The sequence below is a fragment of the Nyctereutes procyonoides genome, unplaced genomic scaffold, assembly GCF_905146905.1.
Source record: "Nyctereutes procyonoides isolate TBG_1078 unplaced genomic scaffold, NYPRO_anot_genome, whole genome shotgun sequence".
NCBI lineage: Eukaryota > Metazoa > Chordata > Mammalia > Carnivora > Canidae > Nyctereutes > Nyctereutes procyonoides.
This window is the reverse complement of record NW_026575043.1, coordinates 48,202,579-48,226,551: the sequence shown is the minus strand read 5'-3', so window position 1 is coordinate 48,226,551 and position 23,973 is coordinate 48,202,579. Positions and strand designations below refer to the sequence as shown.

The 23,973-nt window shown below is 42.6% G+C and overlaps 1 protein-coding gene across 1 annotated transcript in view; it reads right to left on the bottom strand.

The window, feature by feature from the left end:
- Positions 1-11,858, bottom strand: part of CIT (citron rho-interacting serine/threonine kinase) — a 164,051-nt gene extending 152,193 nt beyond the window's left edge. Inside the window, 2 exon segments of the mRNA XM_055322904.1 lie at positions 6,328-6,469; positions 11,763-11,858. Coding sequence (XP_055178879.1) covers positions 6,328-6,469; positions 11,763-11,858 — 238 coding nt within the window.
- Between the last annotated feature and the right edge of the window lie 12,115 nt (positions 11,859-23,973).

The following is a 23,973-nucleotide window of genomic DNA, read 5'->3' as shown; positions in this document are numbered from 1 at the left end:
CAAGTTAGTCACACAATCAGAGGAAATGGGGAAAAGCCATTTCATACCTAGAGTTGTTGAGCAGCATATTGATAAATTAGTAAATGCAATTTTAATTGCTACCCACCCTCTTTCTTTGAGGCATGGGTGGAGCTGAATTCCCTTGACTCAAAGGCACACATGATGAACTCCACCGCACTAACTACCTTCCCACCCACAGACCATACCTCTCTCTTCAGCCAGTCACCCTGAGAAACACCTCCCTTTGGTCCCTGGGGGAATGAGGCAAGAGTGATGGGTAGATCTGGATAAATTCACCATGACCATTGTAAAAGATACATCTAAAGTGCCTTCATGGAGAATTCCATGCAGAAGGAAAGTTGAAAGCTGCACAATATTTTCCTTTTGCCCTGACATCCCTATGCCAAGTCCTGTCTTTCTTTCCTGCCCTTCTTCCAAGTTTCTTTCAGATCAAGTACTTGAGTTTTGAATTATAATACCCCAAATACACTGGCTTGCATCTTTCTGGGTTGAATCTGTTTTTACTATTGCTTGCAGACAAAGCCTCTCTCGATCCCCTGCTGGGCCTTGGGTCCCTAGGTTGTTTCTAGCATTTGTCCAACTTAACTATGGATCTGCGGCTGGTAACCACTAGGCATTTCAATCATACAAGTAAACAAACGGCTATAGGCAAAGACTCCCACAGCTTCCCTCCATACCAGTAGCATCTGTGACTGCAAAACCAAAGCACACTTCAGCCCTGCACACTGTTAGTTACAGCATGTAAGGACTGAATATTGAGGTGGAAACAAAGACCCAAAGCACTATAATGAAAATGCAGTCAAAGCACAGCCTTGTCAGATAAACATTTGGACCGAGGGGCAAAAGTCAACACAGCTGAGTATATCCCTTCCTCTTCTGAAATTCAGTCAATTCAACATCTCAATTTCTAGGAATTTGTCCTTCACAGAAACATGAACAGATGTGCTTGAAAAAGACACACACAGCAAGATACCCATCATGAGCACTGCTTGTAAGAGAAAAATAACCAGAAATGACCTAATGGTCCATGAGCACCTCGGTGGCTCAGTTAAATGTCTGCCTTCAGCTCCAGGATCCTAGGATCCTGGGGTCCTGGGATTGAGCCCCAGGTTGAGCCGACCTCCCTGCTCAGCAGGGAGTCTGCTTCTCCCTCTCTGCCTCTCCTCATCCCTGTTTGTGCTCTCCCCTATTCTCACCATCTCTCTCTCTCAAATAAATAAAATCTTAAAAAAAAAAAAAAAAAAGATGACCTAAAGCTCCATCAACAGGAAAATGGCATCGACCTAAAGTTCATTCACATAAAAGAATATTAGGCACAGGGAGTAGCTCAATCTCCACTAGAATATACAATCTTTAAGAGCAGAGATTTTTGGGACGCCTGGGTGGCTCAGCAGTTGAGCATCTGCTTTCAGCTTAGAGCGTGATTCTGGTCCAGGAATTAAGTCCCACATCAGGCTCCCTATGAGGAGCCTGCTTCTCTCTCTGCCTTTTTCTCTGTGTCTCTCATGAATCAATAAATAAAATCTTTAAAAAAAGAGCAGGGATTTTTGTCCGTTTTGATCATTACTGTAAACTCAGTACCCAAAACGGAACCTGGCACATAGCAAATGCTTCATAAATATTTGTTGAGTAAATATATTGCTATGTGAGCAAAGCTAGTAGCAAAATATTACATCTATCAAAAGAGTGATGTTAGAACATACATGGAAAAGGTTAATTGCTAGAGGTGGTTGACTGACACACAGGAGTTCATTACACTATTCTCTTTCCCTTGAGACATGCTTGAAAATTTCCATAATAAATATTTTATAAAGACAAAAAAAATTGCAATATTATGCACTGAACTGGTAACAGCAGTTATCTCAAATAGAGGAGATTTTGAGGGATATTCTCTCATTTTGACCTTTTATATATAATTTTGTACTCTATTTACAATTAGGAAGAAAAATTTTTAAATATATAATTCACCTATAAGCACTACAGTTGTGAACACACAGAAGCTTTTGCTTACAGTAAACATAGCTAAAAGAGCATAAGACTGCAGCTACTGTCAAATCACCAAAAATAGTCCAATTTCAACAATTATCAACACTTTGCATGTTTAATATCAGTTTATTTTTTAGACAAATTCTATAATACAATGTTTAAGATTTTGCCACTTTGTTCACTTAGCAAGGTAGTCATTCGACCAATATTTACTCAGTATCTACCAAGTGCCAAACATTGTTTTAGGCACTGGGAATAGAACAGTAATTAAGAAACAAAAATCTTGGAGCACCTAGGTGGCTCACTCAGTGAAATGTCTGCCTACAGCTCGATTATGATCTCAGGGTCCTGGGATCAAGCCCCACATCAGGTTCCCAGCTCAGTAGGGCGTCTGCTTCTCCCTCTCTCTCTCTCTGCCCCTCCTACTGCTCATGCTCATACTGTGTGTCTCTCTCTCAAATCAATAAAGTCTTTATAAAAAAAGAAAGGAAGAAGGAATCTAAATCTTTAGAAAGAGGGAGAGGGAGAAAAGGAGAAAGAGAGAGAGAGATAAAGAGAAAAGAGAGAAAGAAAGAAAGATCTCTTGAAATGCAGGTTCCCTGCTCCCTGCCCTCCTCTAGCTGGGACCCCACTGCAGGGCTATACCCTCCATCTCATTCCTCCAACAGTCCCCAAAGAAAATCTCCATCTCTATGACAAGATTCAAGAAACTTATACAGTAGCAGCTGTTGGGGCCTTCTTCCCATGTGAAATCAAAACTCACATTCCAAAACAGAAACTCAAAAGAAGAAAGAAAAAAAATAAATAAATAAACAGCCATACTAATGTAATCACCCTTTTTTAATCCACAGCCTCTCAGCCATACTCTCCAGGACCTCTCCAAAACTACAAAATAGTTCCTTACAAGAGAATTCTATTAGAAAAAGCTACATTTCTCTAAGCCTAAGCCCCTGATTACTGAATGAGTCTGGAAGATCTACTACTTGAAAGTAACCAGGGGGCAGGGCACCTGGGTGGCTCAGTTGGTTGAGCGTCCAACTCATGCTTTTGGCTCAGGTCATGATCTCAGGGTCATGGGCTGGAGCCCTGCGTCAGGATCTGTGCTCAGCGGGGAATCTACTTGAGGATTCACACTGTCCCTCTCCCCTATTCATGCTCTCACTCTATTTTTTTTTATATTTATTTATTTTTTTTTAATTTTTATTTATGATAGTTACACAGAGAGAGAGAGAGAGAGATGCAGAGACACAGGAGGAGGGAGAAGAGGCTCCATGCCAGGAGCCCGATGCGGGACCCGATCCCAGGACTCCAGGATCGCGCCCTGGACCAAAGGCAGGCGCCAAACCACTGAGCCACCCAGGGATCCCCTCTCACTCTAAATAAATAAATAAATAAACCTTTTTAAAAATAAATAAAGTAACCAGAGGGGCAGATCCCAGATTGATGAAAGTGCCTGTAGACAGCTTGATAAATTAGTCTCATAATTTCCCCTCCCCTCCCACTCCCTACTTGAAAATTTAAATACTCAAGAAAGGTAGAAGTTTATTCAAACAAATAGGGAATAAATGAAAAGTATCCAAAATACATTTTTAAATTAAAGATACAAAAAATAAATAAAAATTAAATTAAATTAAATTAAATTAAATTAAAGATACACAATGTATTAAATGTATGTTGAGGGGATCCCTGGGTGGCAGAGCGGTTTGGCACCTGCCTTTGGCCCAGGGTGCGATCCTGGAGACCCGGGATCGAATCCCACGTCAGGCTCCCGGTGCATGGAGCCTGCTTCTCCCTCTGCCTGTGTCTCTGCCTCTCTCTCTCTCTGTATGACTATCGTAAATAAATTAAAAAATAAAAAATAAATGTATGTTGAGGTTGATGGCTATGTGGTGAACATTTTATCTTTTATGTGTCAGGCCACATAAGCCTGGTCTGTGCACTAGTTCATTCAATCCCCAAACAACCTTATGAGATAAGCATTTTCCTCATTTTGCAGATCAGGAAACAGAAGAGACAAGGTACACATAAACCCCAAAGCTCACCGAGGTGGATCTACACTGATTTTTATCTACTCAAAACTCCCAGCTCCTTTGGGCCCTTGCAATTTCTCTCATTTCATCAGACCCTGGTAATCAGGGTGCACTGAACCCCTGAGCACCCAGATGAGATCATCAACTTCATATCTTAGCCCAGTACCTGATCAAGGGGTAGACAGATGGTTTAGAGCAGAGCCAATTAGAATCTTTCCTGGGGATTGTATTAATATAGACAGTGGAAGATAAACCTTGCACAGGGTGTGGTAGCCAATCTCCAAAGATGGTGCCCAATGAATCACACACCTCCTAGAATTCACGCCCTTGTATAGTTCCCTGACACATGGAATCTGGGCGGCCCTATGACTCACTTCAAACAACAGAATGCAGCCCAAGAGATCCTAATGTCCCTTCCACGCCTAAGCCCTAAGAAGTCCTGGCAACTTCCACTTTGGTGCTTTTGGAAACCCTGAGCTGGGGATCCCTGGGTGGCGCAGCGGTTTAGTGCCTGCCTTTGGCCCAGGGCACGATCCTGGAGACCCGGGATCGAATCCCATGTCGGGCTCCCGGTGCATGGAGCCTGCTTCTCCCTCTGCCTGTGTCTCTGCCTCTCTCTCTCACTGTGTGCCTATCATAAATAAATAAAAATTAAAAAAAGAAAAAAAAAGAAACCCTGAGCTGCCATGTAAGTCAACATCTCTGCTAGAGACCATGTAGATCAGAGGTCAGTGAGTTTTTTCTTGAAGGGCAAGAGAGTAAATATTTTAGGCTTTGTGGGCCATATAGTCTCCATCACCACGCCTCAAACTCCTCAAAATGAGTATATAAACACGTAGGCAAGGCTAACAACATTCCAGTAAAACTTTGTTTACAAAACAGGTCTCCCAGGCTACGGTTGACTGACCCTTGACAGAGAGAGCACATGGAGAAGCCACGTAGAGAACAAGAGGCCCTGAGACTTCCCAGAAACAGAGAAAGGCCCAATCACCCCCCCGAGTCCCAGCTGAGTCTAGCCTTCTGGGCAACTTGCCAGACACTGAGCAAGTCATCTGGGACGTTCTAGACTAGGAGAGTCCTGGGTGCCTACAATCTTAGCCCAAGTCACATGGAGTGGAAAAATCCTAGCTGTGCCCAGTCAATCCCCAGATTCATGAGAGGTAAGACAATGATTACTGTTTTAGGCCACGATAGTTCAGGGTGCTCGGTTACACAGCAAAGTTGTATAAGGGAAGGTTTCTCATACTTGGCACTACTGAAATTTTGGATCAGATAATTTTATGCTGTGGTGGCTATTGTCACTGCAGGAAGGTTAGCATTATCTCTGGCTTCACCCATTAGATGCCGGTAGCACCCTTCCCCTGCTAAGCTGTGACAACAAATAATACCTCCAGACATTGCCAAGAGTCTAGAGAAGGCGAAATCACCACTGGCTGGAAAACACTGATGTAAGGTAATCGAATACAAAACTAGGACTCAGACAGCGGCAGCCAACTCCTCCACCTCAAGGAAGACAAGAACAGGGTGTGGGCACAGCCAATTTATGCCTTTCATAGGGCCGGACACCTTTCCCTTCCTCAGCCCCCTCTTCCATTAAAAAAAAAAGTCAAGGGGCGCCTGGGTGGCTCAGTTAGTTAAGCATCCAAATCTTCATCTCAACTCAGGTCTTGATTTCAGGGTCATGAGTTCAAGCCCCATGTCAGGCTCCATGCTAGGTATGGAGCCTACTTAAAAAAAAAAAAAAAAAGAAACTATGAAAAAAATCAAAATTATATTTTATGATGACATTGTCATAAAGATGAATATAATCCCAAATCATTATACATTATTATAACCATATTTTTCTTATTATTTCAAAATTAATTTAACTAGTGAAAAGAGGTTCATTTATTAAAATTAAATATTGTGGGCCCTAAGCACTGTGCTCGCTATGCCTGCTAGATTATCAGCCCTGAGTGGGTATAAGGATGGAGCCAGTGGACACTGCTTAACAGCTGAAACCAGCTATACCAAAAGTTTAACCCAACCCTAGATTTCTCATTTTCCTGAGCCCTAAATTCACTTTTTGGCCTCAGCTAGTTTGAGTTAAGTTTCTGTCACCTGCAACCATGAGACCTAACTTATCTGGCCTCCTAACTGCAGCAGGTAGAAACTGACCTTGAAACTGGGTCTGTCTTCCTCCAAGCAGAGTTCTTACCCACTACCACCAACCACTAACTCATTTGGCTTCCAGCATCTTTGCAGTTTTCTCTGGCAGAATGGTTTTCAAGAAAAATTTCTCCAAACTTACACTTCCGGACAAAGTTGCTCACGTGCTTGATCTTCATCAGATCAGGTTGACTGCATTCTCCAAAGAGAACGAAGAGGGCATCTAATATCCCTTCTCGGGAAAGAGGAGACATCTGCTGTTGAGTCAGAAAGGGTGGTTTCCCCTAAAAACAGCAAACAGCAGATGGAGACACTGTCAATAATGAAAAGCTTTGATCAATAACATCCACACAGAGTAAATTACAAGCCACCAACTCTAACTGCTCACGACACACACTAACAGCACAATTCTGGGGCTTCATTCTTTAAAGCAACATCAATTGAGAGTCATTACATTATCACTTGTACGATTCCATTACCGTGGATTTCTTCCACCAGCACCTGGGAAGAAAAGCTTCACAAGCATGCCATTAACAAGAAAAGGCTCTTCTTAACAGTCTGAGGCTCATGGGAACATTTACTCTAGACCCTGCTGGTTACGACATGCATGTTTCCATGTCTCTACAATAGGACACAATGATTGCTACTTCTTTTGAGTGTGCCTGGAGGTTTGCTAATATAACTGCAGTTCCTTTTTTTCTTTTTTTTAAACGACAATGACCTCCTTTTTTTTTTTTAAAGACTTGATTTATTTATTCATGAGAGACACAGAGAGAGAAGGCAGAGACATAGGCAGAGGGAGAAGCAGGCTCTATGCAGGGAGCCTGATGCAGGACTCAATCCCAGGACCCCGGGATCACACCCTGAGCCAAAGGCAGACACTCAACCACTGAAACACCCAGCGTCCCAACTGCAGTTTCTTTAATGCTCTCGAACAATCTAGAGTAGTATGGACGGAGTGACCGTACTAAAGCTGAATTTATTCATAATCCAGACCAACAGTTGCAAACTGGCAGACTGCATCTCACCCACACAGACATGTTTTGTTGGGCCTGCAGCATTTAAAATAATTTGAATTACCTGCCAATATTGAAAAATCAGGAAATTTTACCGGAAAGAAGGGGTAGGATCTGGGGGTTCTCCTGAAACACTGGAGGATAGAGCCACATTGCCCCACATTCTTTTTTTTTTTTTTTTTTTTTAAGATTTTACTCACTTATTCGTGAGAGACAGAGAGAGAGGCACAGGCAGAGGGAGAAGCAGGCCCCATGCAAGGAGCCCGACGTGATTGTCCCACATTCTTGTCTGGTGATAAACAGTGGCTCTCGGGAAGCCCTGGTGGCGCAGCAGTTTAGCGCCGCCTGCAGCCCAGGGTGTGATCCTGGAGACCCAGGATGGAGTCCCACATCAGGCTTCCTGCATGGAGCCTGCTTCTCCCTCTGCCTGTGTCTCTGCCTCTCTCTCACTCTCTCTGAATGAATAAATAAATAAATCTTTACCAAAAAAAAAAAAAAAAAAAAACAGTATCTCTCGAGTGATGCTGCCCCTCTGCGTAGACAATGTGCTCTGCAGTTCACCGTAGATCTGACTGCCAGTCTTCTATCAGGCCCGTGTGACTCACTCATACTCACTGCCTAGCCCCCAAAGACATGAATTTGCAACCTTTGGTCTAGAGCAATGATCTCCATGTGCATGGGGATCCCTGGGTGGCTCAGTGGTTTAGCACCTGCCTTAGGCCCAGGGAGTCCCAGGATGGAGTCCCACATCAGGCTCCCTGCATGGAGCCTGCTTCTCCCTGTCTCTGCCTCTGTCTCTCTCTCTCTCTCATGAATAAATAAAATCCTAAAAAAAAAAAAAAAAAAAGGATCTGGGATGCCTGGGTGGCTCAGAGGTTGGGCGCCTGCCTTTGGCCCAGGGCGTGATCCTGGAGTCCCGGGATTGAGTCCCACATCAGGCTCCCTGCATGGAGCCTGCTTCTCCCTCTGCCTATGTCTCTGCCTCTCTCTCTGTGTGTCTCTCATGAATAAATAAATAAATAATTTTTTTTAAATTTTTTTTATTTATTTATGATAGTCACAGAGAGAGAGAGAGAGAGAGAGGCAGAGACACAGACAGAGGGAGAAGCAGGCTCCATGCACCGGGAGCCTGACGTGGGATTCGATCCCGGGTCTCCAGGATCGCGCCCTGGGCCAAAGGCAGGCGCCAAACTGCTGCGCCACCCAGGGATCCCCAAATAAAATTTTTTTTAAAAAATGATCTCAAAAAAAAAAAAAAATGATCTCAAAAAAGAAAAAAAAGATCTCTATGTACCAGGCTATGGATTGTGTGGTGATATCTCTGCAAAGATGGCCCCCTACAGGCCCTTTATCTCTACATGTGCTTGCCACCACTCCCATTAACAATCTATTTCCCCTCCCCTTGAATCTGTCTCTGTGACTTGCTTCAAGCAACAGGTGACACAAGTGACACTGCCCCAGTTCAGGGCAGAGCTCTCAAGGAGGCTAGCAGCTTCTGCTTTTGCGCTTTTGGGAAGCCAGTCGCCATGTAAAAAAGCTTAGGCTAGACCAGGGGTCAGCAAACTATGGTCCATAGGCCAATCTGGCCCCACTGTCTGTTTTTATAAATAGTTTTATTGGAACACAGCCAGACCCACTCATTTACATATTGTCTGTGGCTGCTTTTGTGCTACAGTGGCAGAGGTGAACAGTTGCATCTACCCCAAAGCCTAAAATATTTATTATTTAGAGAAGAAAGTTACAAGGCCTGGGTCAGACTACTGGCTAATGAAAGGCCTCATAGAGAAGTCAGCTGGAGGGACATTGAGATGCACCAGCCAGCAGGCAGTGCCCAGATGCTCCAGCCCCAACCAAGCTCCCAACACAATATGGCCCCTTGAGTGACCCCAGCTGATATCACGGGGTGGAACAGGAAGACGCCTAGCTGATTCCAAACAACCCACAGAATCAGAAGAAAAAAATAAATCGTTACTGCTTTAAACTTTGAGAGTGTTTTCTTACACTGGATAATAGAAACAGGCTGGCTACATTTGAACCACCTGAAGAATTTAGCTACAAAACAACAATAACAAAATCCTCTGGTGCTATCCCTGACCTACTGAACAAGAATTTCCCAGTTAGTAGCTTAGAACATGTTTTATCAACAAGCTCACCATGAGATTCAAGCTTCAGCCAAGTATGTGAAGCCCTGGGCCACAAGCCACCATACCTGTCACTTTAGTTATACTTCTGCCACGAACTCCAAAAAATACCACCATGTTGATATTTAACAAAGTTCTCCAGTCTGCCATGAAATGAGAAAACATGACCAGCACATGATGACTTATCTATAAGGCTATGTTCATATTTTAAAGTGCTCTTTTATTCTGAAATAATGTCTCCTTTCTCTGATGTTTCTTAAAATGTCCCTTCTTTATAATGAAAGGACCAGAACGTAATAGGCTTTTCTCTATATCTGTTTTTTTATATCCTTTTTACATCTCTTACTTGACAAAATAAAAAAGCTGGCTAACCTATGTCGGCCTAGCAAATCTGTGAAATTGCACTGGCTCAAAAATCTAGAAGTCTCTGACCGCTGACACAGAACTCCTTGGCAAGTTAAGTATAATGTTAAGTAGAAACTAAGACCCAGTCTAAAGTCCTTACCTAGATGGAAAACAAAATCATTATTCTACCTAAACCTCGTTAATAAAATTACATTACATGGGAAAAGAACAGTATCCATACCAGGTTAAGCAAATGTTAGGTGTATGGTACGCTTGTGAATAATTGCTTTCCCAGGGACAGGGAAGAACTCATCATGAAAAAAAGATAAACCGGGGATTTACCCCCAACCCTTACTGTTATAATGACATTTAAATATAATACACACTTAATAAACTCTGACATATGCTGGCAGCGTTGCCAGTGGTTACATGCCCAGCCTCTGTTGTCAGAATAAAAATGGAACCTGGCTCTGTCACTTACAAGCTGCGTGATCCTGGGCAAGTCCTTGCCTCCTTCAGTATCTGTCTCTTCCTACTTAAAATGTAAATAAATAGTCCTTACGTCCGTTATGAAGCTGAAGTAAGATAATCAGGAGCATGCTGGTTCTGTACCCAGCACATTGGAAGCCACAATTATTATATATGGAGCACAGTATAATGCCTTTAGTCAATCTTGTAATAAATTGGAAAAGTTTTGGAGTTAAACGTAAAGAAACTAAAGCACAGCAGCACTCCAGTCAGCTAGAGTTAGGGACAAACTATTCATTTGTGAAAAATATCTCATGACTTAAAACCGTAACAGGAATGGTCCTAACACCACAACCTAAGCTTTCGATCTGTCTCCATTCTGAGCTCTTTGGACATTCCCCAATACCAACATTTTTGGGAGAAATGTCATCAAGAAAGTATCAGTATTTATAATCGTACAGGTATCCTTGCATAAACACCTTCCTAAATATAATTACTGCTAAGTAAACATAAATTGATCAGTATTATAACTAATAAGCGCTTAATATAAATTATCTCATTTAATCCTCATGATAACCTTGTGAATTTGGTGCTATAACCTCTATTTGACAAAGTGGCAAATGGATGCAGAGAAGGCAACTGAGTCACCCCAGGTAACACAGCTAACAAGCGCTGGGGCCAGGATTCAAACCCAGCTTGACACCACTATCTATGCTGACCCCCTGACTTGTGAATACATAAATCGAACAAGGATTTCTACATCAACAATGTTTCACCTACGTCAAAAACAAAAGATTTAAAAATCTACTGGGAATTATTTCCTGATATTAAGCTTTAACACTTCTGGGGGGATTGAAAGGCTCTATATCTTGAACAGACTATGGAGTTTCACAAGTCTGGGTTGTTTTGGTTTTTTTCTTAAATAAAGATCTCTTAGGGGCACCTGGGTAGCTCAGCCAGTTAAGCATCTGCTTTTGGCTCAGATCATGATCTCAGGGTCCTGGGATAGAGCTCCACATCGGGCTCTCGGCTAAGCAGGGAGTCTGTTTCTCCCTCTGCCCCCTCCCCCTGCTCATGTTCTCCCTCTCTCAAATAAATAAATAAAATATTTTTTAAAAAACAAAGATCTCTTGAATGAAAAGAAATAGGATTACATCTACAGTAATTTTGGCCAAAAGACTCCCTGTGTTTTTCTTTCTTTAACAAAAGGACAAACCTTAATACGATGTGTAACATGTGAGAAATGATAAAAATTATCTCACTTTTTTCCTTAAGGATTTTTTTAAAGATTTTTGTTTGTTTGTTTGTTTTTAATTCATGAGAAACACAGAGAGGAGAGAGAGAGGCAGAGACACAGGCAGAGGGAGAAGCAGGCTCTATGCAGGGAGACTCACCCCACAGGCGTGGGACTCAATCCCAGGTCTCCAAGATCACGCCCTGGGCTGAAGGCGACACTAAACCGCTGAGCCATCCGGTCTGCCCAAATTATCTCCCTTTAAGGCCAAGTTCAGCTACCCACTCCTAGGAGATTAGCCCCAGCCCTATAATAAAAGTGACAAGAAGGTTCCAAGGAAACAAACAGATGAACAGAGTTGGCAGACTGTTACCTGGAAGAAATGATTCAGCCTGGAGGCCCGGCTGGCAATGGGTTCAGCAGCACCAGCATCCATTTGATTCCGTGCTCCATACTTGAACTTCAACATCTCCCTAACAGGGAAGAGACATAGAAAGTCAAGTGTTTACTGCCAATTTGAGGACGAACAGCTTGAAAGATCCTATCTTCCTCAAGATGTCAGGGATAGGAAGGTGAAAACCAACGACTATGAAACAAGTCTTGGAAAGTTCAGTCTGGCAATGGACATTACAAAGCGGATTATTTACCCACTGTAACACGAGGTAATACACTCATCTGACATATTCTCTTACTTACAAATAAAGTTATTATTCTGCTCCGTGGATAATGTAAGCTCCACAAGAGCGGAAACACAGAGCCTGGCAAGTAGCAGGTGCTAATGAATACTTATTGAAATGAATGATTGAAATAAGCAAATTACACAGTAGTAATAGATAGTAATAGGCGCTACAGAGTTCTAAAAAAGAGAGAGGGAAATAAGGGTAATTGGTGTGTGCCCGCATTTTTTAACAGTGTAGCCAGAGTAGACTTCACTGAGAAGGTGACATTTGAAGCAAGATCTGGAGCGGGTAAGCAGTGAGCCTTGCTGATGGGCGGGGGAGGCAAGCAAAGCGTGCGGCGCCCAGGAACAGCGGAACAGCCCGGGCTCAAGCTCTGAGGCAGGACCTGGGCTTCCCGGACCCTGCCGGGGAGGGGAGAGAGGCTGCAGCACCGGGAAAGAGGCGGGACGCAGGTGACTGCGGATACCGAGAGCGTGGGGGAGGACACTCCAGCAGACGGAATAGCGCAGGAGCACACAAGGGACCCCACCCGGCTTAAGACGGGTGCAATTCCTTCTGCCCCGGGCACCACCTGCAGACCCCTCGGCTCCCTAGGACGGGGGAGCGCGCACCGCCAGCCGAGGGCCACCCCGCGCCCCCGCCCCGGCAGCCCTGGGGGCGGCACCGCCACCCACTCCGCCCACCCCACAGCGGGAAGGAAAGCCGGGACTCGTGCGACTGGAAGCGGCCCTCCCCCCGGCCTCGCAGAGTGGGGTGGGGGAGAAGTGGGCGTGCGGGATTCGGACTCACGCTCCGCGGACCCCGCCAGTCCGCGTTCTGCTCCGCCCCGCGCCTCCCGCCGCCGCGTTTGAACCTAGCGAACGGCATGGGCGGGTCTCAGCCGTGTCCGAGCCAATCAGAGTGCCCGCTCCTAGGACGACCCTCTGCGTCCCAGCCAGGCCACACCCAAAGTCCTTAAAAGGATAGAGGAAGTGGAAGGGAGAACCAATCAGATTGTGTCTTCCTCCGACTCGTGACCAATGGGAGACGGGGAAGGAGAAACCGGGCAGGGCAGCTCCTGGGAGTTTGAAATTGGCGGTTAAGGGATCCCCTGGGTGGCGCAGCGGTTTAGCGCCTGCCTTTGGCCCAGGGCGCGATCCTGGAGACCCGGGATCAAATCCCACGTCGGGCTCCCGGTGCATGGAGCCTGCTTCTCCCTCTGCCTGTGTCTCTGCCCCTCTCTGTGTGTGTGTGTGTGACTATCATGAATAAATAAAAATTAAAAGAAATTGGCGGTTAAGCAGGATGGTGCGTTTAAGGACGTGTCTGTTTGGGTGTCCAGGATCCCTGGGGAGGTTGGGGGCGGGGGGGGGGGGCTGCTTCCATAGCCAGCCAGCCAGGCTGCTCTGGTCTTCTTTGTTCCTTAAAGTGGCCTAAAGTTGAAGTACTTGTTATTTCAGGAAATCAACTTGTTTTCTGCTACAGCTGGGGCAGGAAATGTTTTGAGCTTGAACTTCTAATGTGCCTCTGTTACTGCAACTTCGGGCTGAATGCCGGTGGACAAATAGGTGAACTATTGAGATTGTCTGGAAGGACGTTTTTTCTTTTTAATGTTATTTATTTATTCATGAGAGACACAGAGAAGCAGATATCCAAGCAGAGGGAGAAGCAGGCTCCTCGCAGGGAGCTGAATGCGGGACTCGATTCCAGGACCCTGGGATCATGACCTGAGCCAAAGGCAGATGCTCAACCACTGGGCCACCCAGGTGCCCTGAAAGGACATTTTAAAATCAATTAAATGCAGGAGATTTAAATAGGCACTTTACTAAAGAAGAAATCCAAATGGTCAACAAACGTATAAAAAGATGCTCAACTTCATGCATAATCATGAAATAAGAAAAATAAAACACAATGAAATATAACGCCCCCCCCCCCTCCACACACACACACCCAAGAAAAGGAGAAGGGGAAATCTGGTTTCCAAAGATGTGGAGCCATAGTCGTTCATAAGGAGCTGATAGGACTATAAATTAGCACAGTCTCTAAAAAAAGTTTGGTTCTATTGGGTAAAGTTGAAGATAAACACATTCCATGTCTCATATGCACAGGAATGTACAAATAGTATTGTATGACATAATGGCAAAAAAAAACTGGAAACAACACTAATGTCTATCAGCAGCACAAACTATAATTTTTATATGGTGGTATTTTCATACATTAATGAAAAGGAATAAATACAGCTAAACATAATGACATAATGAGTTTTGAAACAATGCCAAATGAAATGACCATAGAACAAAGTATGACTTCATTAATATAAATTTCAGAAGCACACCAAAAAAAAAAAAAAGTGAAGAGAGTGAGGTATGTGCAGGTGGTAAAACCATAAAGCAAAAATCAAGGTGCTTGGGTAGCTCAGTCAATTAAGCATCTGCCTTCCTCTCAGGTCATGATCTCAGGGTCCTTGGGATCCAGGTCCACATCATAGGGCTCTCTTCTCAGCAGGGAGCCTGCTTCTCCTCTCCCTCTGCTGCTCCTCCTGCTTATGCTTGCTCTTTCTCTCTCTCTCTCTCAAATAAAATCTTTTTTAAAAAGCAAAAGTCAGGAGAGTAGTTCCTTGAAGCTAAAATGGAGGCCATTCAAGGTGTCAGGGTGCTGCTATGATCTTTCTTAACCTAGATGGTAATACTATGGATATTTGTTTTATAATTATTAAATTGGGTGTGCATGTGTATGTTCTATTTATGTATATAAAATTTTCTATTTATGTATATAAAAAATTTAAAGGAAGAGTCTTGTTCCCTTCTAATTCCTACACTACATAGACCTAGAGATGTGTTATCACATGCACGTATATACACATACACCTGTGTACATCACTACAAAACCATAGCTACAGACTTGCTGAATACACTTTTTTTTCCCAAATCTAACTTGCTCTTCCTCCTTGGGACAATAATGATAGCTACTATTTATCAAGTCCCATCCCCTACCAAACACTTTATCTCATTTAATCCTTACCACAACGCTAAGAGAGAGGAACTATAATCCACATTTTATAGATGGAAAAACTGAAACTGAGAGAAGTGGGGTGGCTAATTTTTGGACATTCAACTTTAGGAGGTGGAATGGAGTTTGGAACTCCTGGACTAACTGACTCCAAACCCTTTTGTCTATACAAAACCCACTTCTCAGAAAACATTGGAAATTCTCCCAGCCTCTGCTTTTGTCATATTGTAAGGGCTGACCCAGTATAGAAAGATGTAAAGCAAAATTAAATGCTTTTAAATGGCATGTTGGGGGTGGCAAGGTGAGAGGAGATGCAAAGTGGGTTATAGCCAGCTGTTGACTTGATAAAAAGCATCTCAGGTCTGAATGTGGATCTAGTCAATGCTTCTGATTTTTCTAGTCCAGCCAAACCTGTTAGTTTCCTGGCATCAGAAATAGAAGCCTTTACCACAATCTTGGGACTTGTTCATCCTAAATTAGACTGCAGTGTTAGCAGCACTGTTTTGCACTGCCCTGAATCTTGCCTAGATATCCTAATTTCCCGTTAGAGAACAATTACTGGCCTCTGTAAATCCTTTGTGAAACAAGACAGAGAATAAAAAACAAATAAAATGAATACAGAAATATATAGTCAAAAAACCACATTAACTCCACCAATTTTCTTTCAGAAGTAGCGGCTAGCTGCCCAGAACGTGTATGGGGAGAGCAAATAAGAAGGGACCAAGAGTGGATATGAAGGTACTATAAAGGATAAGACATTGCCAAATAGAGCTATTGTTAGAACTAGGCAGGGGCACCTGGGTGGCTCAGTCCATTAAGTGGCCAACTCTTGATTTAGGCTCAGGTCATGATCTCAGGTCCTAGGATAGAGCCCCACATCAGGCTCTGTGCTCAGTGAGGAGTCCGCTTGAGGATTCTCTCTCCCTCTCCCTCTGTTCCTCCTCCCTCCTCCACCTCCTCTCCTCTCTCTCTCTTTCAAATAAATAAATATTAAAAAAGAAAACTAGACAGGAAACCTAAGACTATGTGTTTGTTCTTACACAAAATGAAACAATGACCAGTCCTATCCTTACATTAATCCACGACGATTATCATAATGAGGATTCTGGAAGAACACCATCATAACTGAGCCATAATGAAGGACTTTATGACATTCCTGCATTCAACCATTCATTTATCCAAAAAAAACATTTATGGTGCCAAGCACTGGGGGTACCAAAACAGAAAAGACCCTTCTTGTCTGGTTTTCAAAGCCTGAGTATGGTGGAGAAATGGGGCTGGAAGCAAACAATTGTGAAACACTGTGACAAGTTCTTGTAGCAGTGGAAAGTATAGAATGCTGGGGCAACCCAGATGGGGGAGGGCAGGTGGTATGTGGCAGCAAATAGCCAAAACTTGAATGTGGAAGGAAAGTGATTGCCTTTGGAGTGTTCAACTAGGAGATAACACAATCCAAGGCACCTGGAAGACTCAAGCCAGACTTAGTGGAACCTTAATGATGATACATAACCATCCCCCAAAGGACAAAAAAAAATGTATCTGAGAAATTAACCCCATTCTAGGTACAAAGAGATAAATCTATTCTGGCCCCTTTGGCAAGGAAGACTTTCTCAATCTATTTTAGTTGCAGGTAACTTCTAAATTATGAAACCAACCACTATTAACTGAGTGTTTTCTAACAGCAAGCCATAGCCAACGTATTACCTGTTTCCCACCACTGATATGAGGGATGCTTTCAAGTCACAGACAAATATCACTTACTTTTAAAGTTCTACATTTTACTGTATTAGGAACAACTGTAACTAGTTCATCAAACCAGGTATTGTAGGATGTTTAGCAGTATCTTGGCTCTCACCCACTAGCATCCACTCTTAGTGGTGACAACCAAAAATTGCCAAATGACAACCAGACATTGCCAAATGTCCCCTGGTAGGGGGAGGGATATTGTCCTGGATAGAGAACTACCTGTTATAACTAGATGATGTGAAATTTTCCAAAGAATACATTAAATATACTTTACTTAAACCAACTGAACTCACAAACATAAAAAATATGTTTTCCAGATTTTAAATATTATGAAAATATTAACTGACTTAGAAATTTCATTCTGATACTGTTGCTATCCAAATGTTTTCTCTGAATTTGAATTTTTTTGAGTGAGTGATTTTCAGTGTTCCCCTTCTTTGACCTTAGACAAAGTTTCTAACAAGGAAAGATAAATTTTCAAAGATCCATTAAATGTCATTTAGACATCCTGCCATTGGATTCTAGATCATGTTTTATGATGCTTTGGCATGTCAGTTCATTGTGTTTCTTCAAAAATGAAATAAAACTGTTAAACATACCTCTAATCCCTCAGAGCACTGGTTTCAGGAGTGTCTTATAATCTCCAGTCCACTTATAATGCAAGAAATACAGGCGCCTGATAAACAACTGTTTCCTAAAAACAGCTAGGGGGAAAATGTCATCAAGTCCCTACAGAGTTCAAGAGAATAAAAAGAGTAGCCACAGACTGGGAGAAAATATTTGCAAAATACAGATCTGATAAAGATCCAAAATATACAAAGAACACTTAAAACAACAATCAGAAAAGAGCCAGAAGTAAAAATGAGCCTAAGACCTTAAAGGAAACCCCACTAAAGAAGATACACAGATGGCCAAAAAACAGCAAATGAAAAGATGCTCCACATCCTATGTCACTGGGGAAGTGCAAATCAAAACAACAGTGAGCCATCACTACACACCCACTAGAATGACCAAAATTCAGAACACAGACAACACCAAACACTGGTGATGATGTAGAGCCACAGGAACTCCTGTTCATACCTGGTGAAAATGAAAAGCAGTACAACCACTTTGGGAGATGGTTTGGCAGTTGCTTACAAAACTAACCAGCCTTATCGTACAATCTAGCAGTTACTCTCCTCGGTATTTATCCAAAGGAGTTGAAAACTGCATGTCCACACAAAAACTGTACCTGAATATTTGTAGCAGCTTCATTCATAATTGTCAAAACCTGAAAGCATTCAAGATGTCCTTCAATAAGTGAGTGGATAAATAAACCATGAAACATTCCAGACAATGGAATATTATTCAGTGCTGAAAAGAAATGAGCTGTGAAGCCATGAAAAGACATGGAGGAAACTTAAATGCATATCGTTAAGTCAAGGAAGCCAGTCTGAAAAAGGCTACACCTTATAATTCCAACTATGTAATATTCTGGAAAAGGAAGAACTATGGAGACAGTGAAAAAAAAATTAGTGGTTGCCGGGGGTTGGGAGAGAGAGATGAATTGGTGGAACACAGAGCATTTTTAGGGGAGCACAGCTGTTTTTTGATACCATAATAATGGACACATGTCACTGTACATTTGTCCAAACCCATAGAATATACTATCCCCAGGATGAGCAGTGATGTAAATTGTTAACTTTAGATGCTGATGACGTGTCCATTCCATCAATTGTAACAAATGTGCCACTCTGGTGGGGGATGTTGATGGTGAGGGAAGTTTAGGATGTGGGCATCTTTGTAGGGGAGGGACCCCTACTGGGTCTACCATAACCAGCAAGGTTGAAGAAGAGTTGACGTCGACAAGAATAGCGTGAGATAAGGTCAAAGATACTCCTTTTTAATGACTAAAAACATATTCATTAAAAGAATTGTCTTTGCAATTTCATTCTTTGAAACTAACAGGGTTGGCCCTTTCCACAATAAATTACATTAAGTTGCACTTTTCTGCTGTTCTGCTCTCAGCCTGCCTTTGTAATGTTCTCTTTCTTACTCAACGTCTAATAAAGTTAAAATACTTGGAGAGACTACAGCAGGAATTACTTTAGCTTCACGTACGTGGATGTTGAGAGAGGCTGTCCGATTCCCAAAAACAAACATAGCTGAGAGAAGCTGGGGAAGAACTGAGGAAGAAAGGAAACACAAAACATGGAGTGAGTGGAAGTGTGCATTCTGTTGTTCATTAGCATCACTTTGTAGAAAAACCCAAGATCTCTACTTGGGGGCTTGTGTACATGAGGAAGACCCTGGCCAGTCTTGCATAGCTTTTTTTTTTCATTTTTTAAAAATTATGATAAAATACATAGAACATAAAACTTACCATCTTCACCATTTTTAAGGATACAGTTCAACGATATTAAGTACATTCATATTGTTGGGCAACCATCATCACCATCCATCTCTAGAACCCTTCATCTTGCAAAAGCAAAACTCTACAACCATGAAACACTTTCTATTCTCTACTTCTCCAAGTTCTCTGTTCTTTCTGCTTCTATGTTCTTTCTGCTTCTATGAATTTGCCTATTCTAGGTAACTCATGCAAGTGGGATCATACAGTATTTATTTTGTGTGTGTCTGGTTTATTTCAGGGAGCATAATGTTTTCAGGGCTCATCCGCATCATAGAATGTATCAGAATTCCATTACTTTTTATGACTGATATTCCATTGTATGTATATTTTGTTTATCCATGCACCTGTGGGTGGACCCTTGGGTTCTTTCCACCTTTTGGCTATTATGGAATAATGCTGCTATGAACATTGGCATCCAAGCATCTGTTTGAGTCCCTGATTTCCAATCTTTGGGGCACCTTAGGAGTGGAATGGAATTGCTGGCAATGCCACATTTAACTTTTTGAAGAACTGCCAAACCTGCCAAACTGCTGTTTTCCGCAGCAGCTACACCATTTTACATTCTCGCTAGCAAGGCATTGGGACTCCAATTTCTCCACATCTTCACCAATGCTTGTTATTTTCTGTGCTTATTTGTTTTTTGTTGTTGTTACTGTTGTTTTAATAATAGCCATCCTCATGGCTATCAAGCAGTATCTCACTGTGCCTAATTTTTATTTTCCTTGCTTAGTAAAGGAATCTTTTATATGAGATGCAGGCATTTCTCATTGCAATCACACTCATTGCACATTGTCTAATAAACACCTCTACTTCACTTCCAATAGACGTTAGGTTCCCGACTTCAAAATATTGGAGTCACCGGCTTCCTTATCTTTAAAGCACCTAAAGCACCAGGGCTGTTTGCATTTTGCCTCACCGAAGCCGAGGCGCCATCTAGTGGCCCAATCGGGTAACTGCAGACGCAGCCCCCTTTCCATTCCTGCCTGTGCGAACATAGCATCGTTGCTTATATTTTATTTTCCTGGTGATGCCCATCTGATAGCACCATGAAAGGTAAAAGCCAAATCCGATTCAGAAAGCGATGTTTTTACAAAGATTATATACATAGACTTTCACCCCAAATGACAATCCCTTCTCCAGTGTCCACTTAATTGTACCCCTTCCTAAAATCGGAATCATAGAAATGCAGCTGACGTCTTAAATACAACTGGTTTGTTGGACAAGCATTCCAAAAAAGAAGTAATTTAATTTTCTTCCAATCTCTTCCTTCAATCATTCTCTAGCAAACTTCCCTCTCGCAGCCTTCAAAGATGTATCTAGCAAACCAGGTTTCTTCCAGTTCCCACAGTTTCTTGTAGCTCCATCTGATACTTCACCTTCCCCTCCCCACAATAAGCCAGAGTGAAGAGGGTCGTTTTTGGAGGTGGGCTTCTCTTTCATGCTCTTTCCTCTCTCCCTTCTTCCTTTAAAACTCCTTTGAATTGAGGGTGCCCGGCCGACTTGGTCAGTAGAGCACGGGACTCTCGATCATGAGATTGTGAGTTCAAGCCTGATACTTGTCAGGTTTAACCCGGTTGGTAGTGAAATGGAATAGAGAGGCCAGGCAAAAAAGTTGGTGGAAACAGGCTTTAATGGAACGTGCTCTAGGGCAAGGTTCCGTGGCCCCACAAAGGAGTGAGGCCAGGGAATTCGTACCCAAAGGAAGTACATGCGAGCTTTTTAAGGGGGGAGGGGGAAAGGGTTGTGTCTGTATGGGGTGATAGGTATTAGGGCATACTACTGGTAGAATCAGTATGGGGCAGTAACTGCCCATGGCCTTATATGGGGGTTGGGTAAGGTATGGTTCAGGTTTCCTGCATAGGTCCTGTCTCCCCCTGATGATGTGTCCCCAGGTGGTCTGCTGGTGGTGGGAAAGTTCTGAGGCGGGGGCCACAAGGTGGAGTGTCCACTGCCATTTTGTTGGTGCCTCCCGATCCCCCTTGATCCCGCAGGCCCAACAATACTGGGTGTAGAGGCTACTGAAAAATAAGATCTTTAAACTCCTCTGAATGGACAAAATGAATGAAGGCGATGAAGAGGTACAAATTTCCAGTTATAAAGTAAAAACCCACAGAGATGACAATCGTGGTGAGCAGTTCATAATGCATATAATTGTTGAGTCACTATGCAGTACACCTGACACTAACTTAGTATTACATGTTGACTATTTTTTAAATTTATTTTAATATGCTAGGAAAAAAATTTTTTAAACTTCTCTAGGGGTGACTTGGGTGGCTCAGTGGTTGAGCATCTGCCCTTGGCTCAGGTCATGATCCGGGGTTCTAGGATCAAGAACCACACCACGCTCCCCAGGGAGTCTTCTTCTCTGTCTGCTTATGTCTCTGCCTCTCTCTGTGTGTCTCTCATGAATAAATAAATAAAATCTTTTAAAAATAAAAGAATTATCAGGACCAACAAAAGTAACAAAAGGTAGTCCAATAAGATGAATGCAGAGAAAAAATCAATAGCTTTCCATTATACTGGCAGCAGTCGTTGGGCTAATGTGACAGAGAAAAGATTCTCTTCCAGTAATAGCAAAATATCAAGTTCCTAGAAATAAATTCAACAGGAAAGGACCAGAGGCCACATACAGAAAACTATAAAGCTTGGCTACAGACATAAACACAAGACTTGAGTAAGAAAATGGAGAGGCTTGGCTTGCTGCTAAATAGGAAGCATCAGCATGGTAAGAAGTCCTTTTCTTCCCAAATTAACATGAGAATGAAGGATAAAGAAATGGTGGTCTACCTACACAATGGAATCCTACTCCCGCAGTAAGAAGGAATATGCTGTTGATGTACGCAACAACATGATAAATCTCAAGACCATTATGCTGAGTGAAAGAAGCTAGACACAAAAGAGTACACACTGTAGGATTGCATTTATATAACATTCTAGAAAGGGGAAAAAACGAAAGCAGCTGGGGTTGGGGGTGGAGAAGAGGATTAATTGCAAAAGGACATGAGGGACCTCTTGGAGGCTGATGAGAACATTCTATATCTTGATTGTACTGGTAGTTATATAGTGTATACACTTGTCACAACTCCTCTAAGTGTACCCCGGAAATGGTGCATCTATTGTATGTAAATTATACCTCCATGAAGTTGAAAGAAAGGAATGCAAGTCCAAAAGAAATGCAATTCAAAAAAAAAACCCCAACTTTAAGGTTTGGGGGAGAGGTGTGGCAGAGACTTAAGAAACTAAAATAAAATTCTTTGGCAAGGAGAAAGGCAAGAGATCAGCCAGGAAAAAAAGCATAAGCTTAGAGAGCACATCAACAAGTTTCCTGCCCAAATAGATGGCCACCCTGGTCACCCTGGGAAACGAGATGCTTCTGGGTCCTCCCTTCTGGCAGGGACTCTACGTCCCTTCATCTCTGAGGAAGGCTCTCCACAAAGAGAGTAGGGAACAATGCCAGACCTTCCCCTACCTCCACTCCCCAAGCAGCCGGGGTGGAAGTCTGAGCGAGGCTGCAGATAGCAAAGAAGTTTGGTCCCTTCTTACAGAAGAGGGGCACCCCGATTTTTCCTTCTCTTAAAAATAGGGTCCATGAAGCTTTTGTTCTTATTGTTGTTGTTGTTGTTCTCAACTTTGAATCCCAGCTGCCTCCTCTGGAGTCACTCTATTACCAAAGGCAAGCAAGAGGTTCAAACTCCTTTACAATGCTCCTTATATCATAGATGTCTCCAAAAGTATGTTGTTTCATACATAAAAAGAAGGCCCATCTCTAAGCCAAAATAAGTTCTAGGGATTTAAGAGGGGAAATATGCAAACATTGGGTAGTAGATTCCAGTGCACCTTAAGCAGGAAAGACGAAAATAGGAATAAATTGATTTTGTAAACTCCCACAGGTTTACTGTTATTAGCATGAAATGCTTGAAAAGGAAGAGCAACGGATGGATGCATCAACATACTTTGTGTTCACTGCAGACGAAAGCAAGACAGCGCCTTAATGTGACCAATTTTCCTGGACCTAAAGATTTTCCACAACCATTAAGACACTTCTCTTTCAATCAGTGCACTTAGTGGTATATTTTTAGTATTGAAATTTCTTATTATTTCTTTGAAGATGATCACTCTTCTGAGCTAGTTTTTCTCTCCATTCCCCATTAGTGGGTCTAAAAAGAAGACTTTGAAAATAAAGACTTAGTGACTTCAGGAACATTATCCCCAGCTCACTTTCCTTTACCAAGTAAAAACCATTTCTAGCACTAACACAAAGGCATTACATCTGAGATTCTCTACCAGTTTTTCACTCTGTGGAGCTAAGATTGTTCAAGGAACAAGGAATCGTTAAGATTTGAAAATTATTAGAAATATTCATGGCAGCCATCCAATGACAGAAATTGGGACCTAGCTCACCATGGTAACTTATGGAGATACTCTTTTGTCTTCTGAGCCATTGGAGTGTCTTTCTATTCACAGCTACTCAATAAAATGAGAACAGTCCTATAAGGTACTTCTGAATACTTGCTGGAAATTAAATGGAGCACATCATTCAGGTCTCTCTGTATTAGTTATCTAATGCTGTGTATAAATATTGCCACAAACCTACCGGCTTAAAACAACACACATTTATTATCTCACAGTTTCTCTGAGTCTAGGCACAGTTGAGCCAGATCCTCTGTAAAGATGCAATCAAGGTTTCAGCCAGGGTAGCAGTCTCATATCAAGGTTTGACTGGAGAAGAATCTGCTTTTAAGCACATGTGGCTGCCAGCACATTCAGTTCCTTGAAAG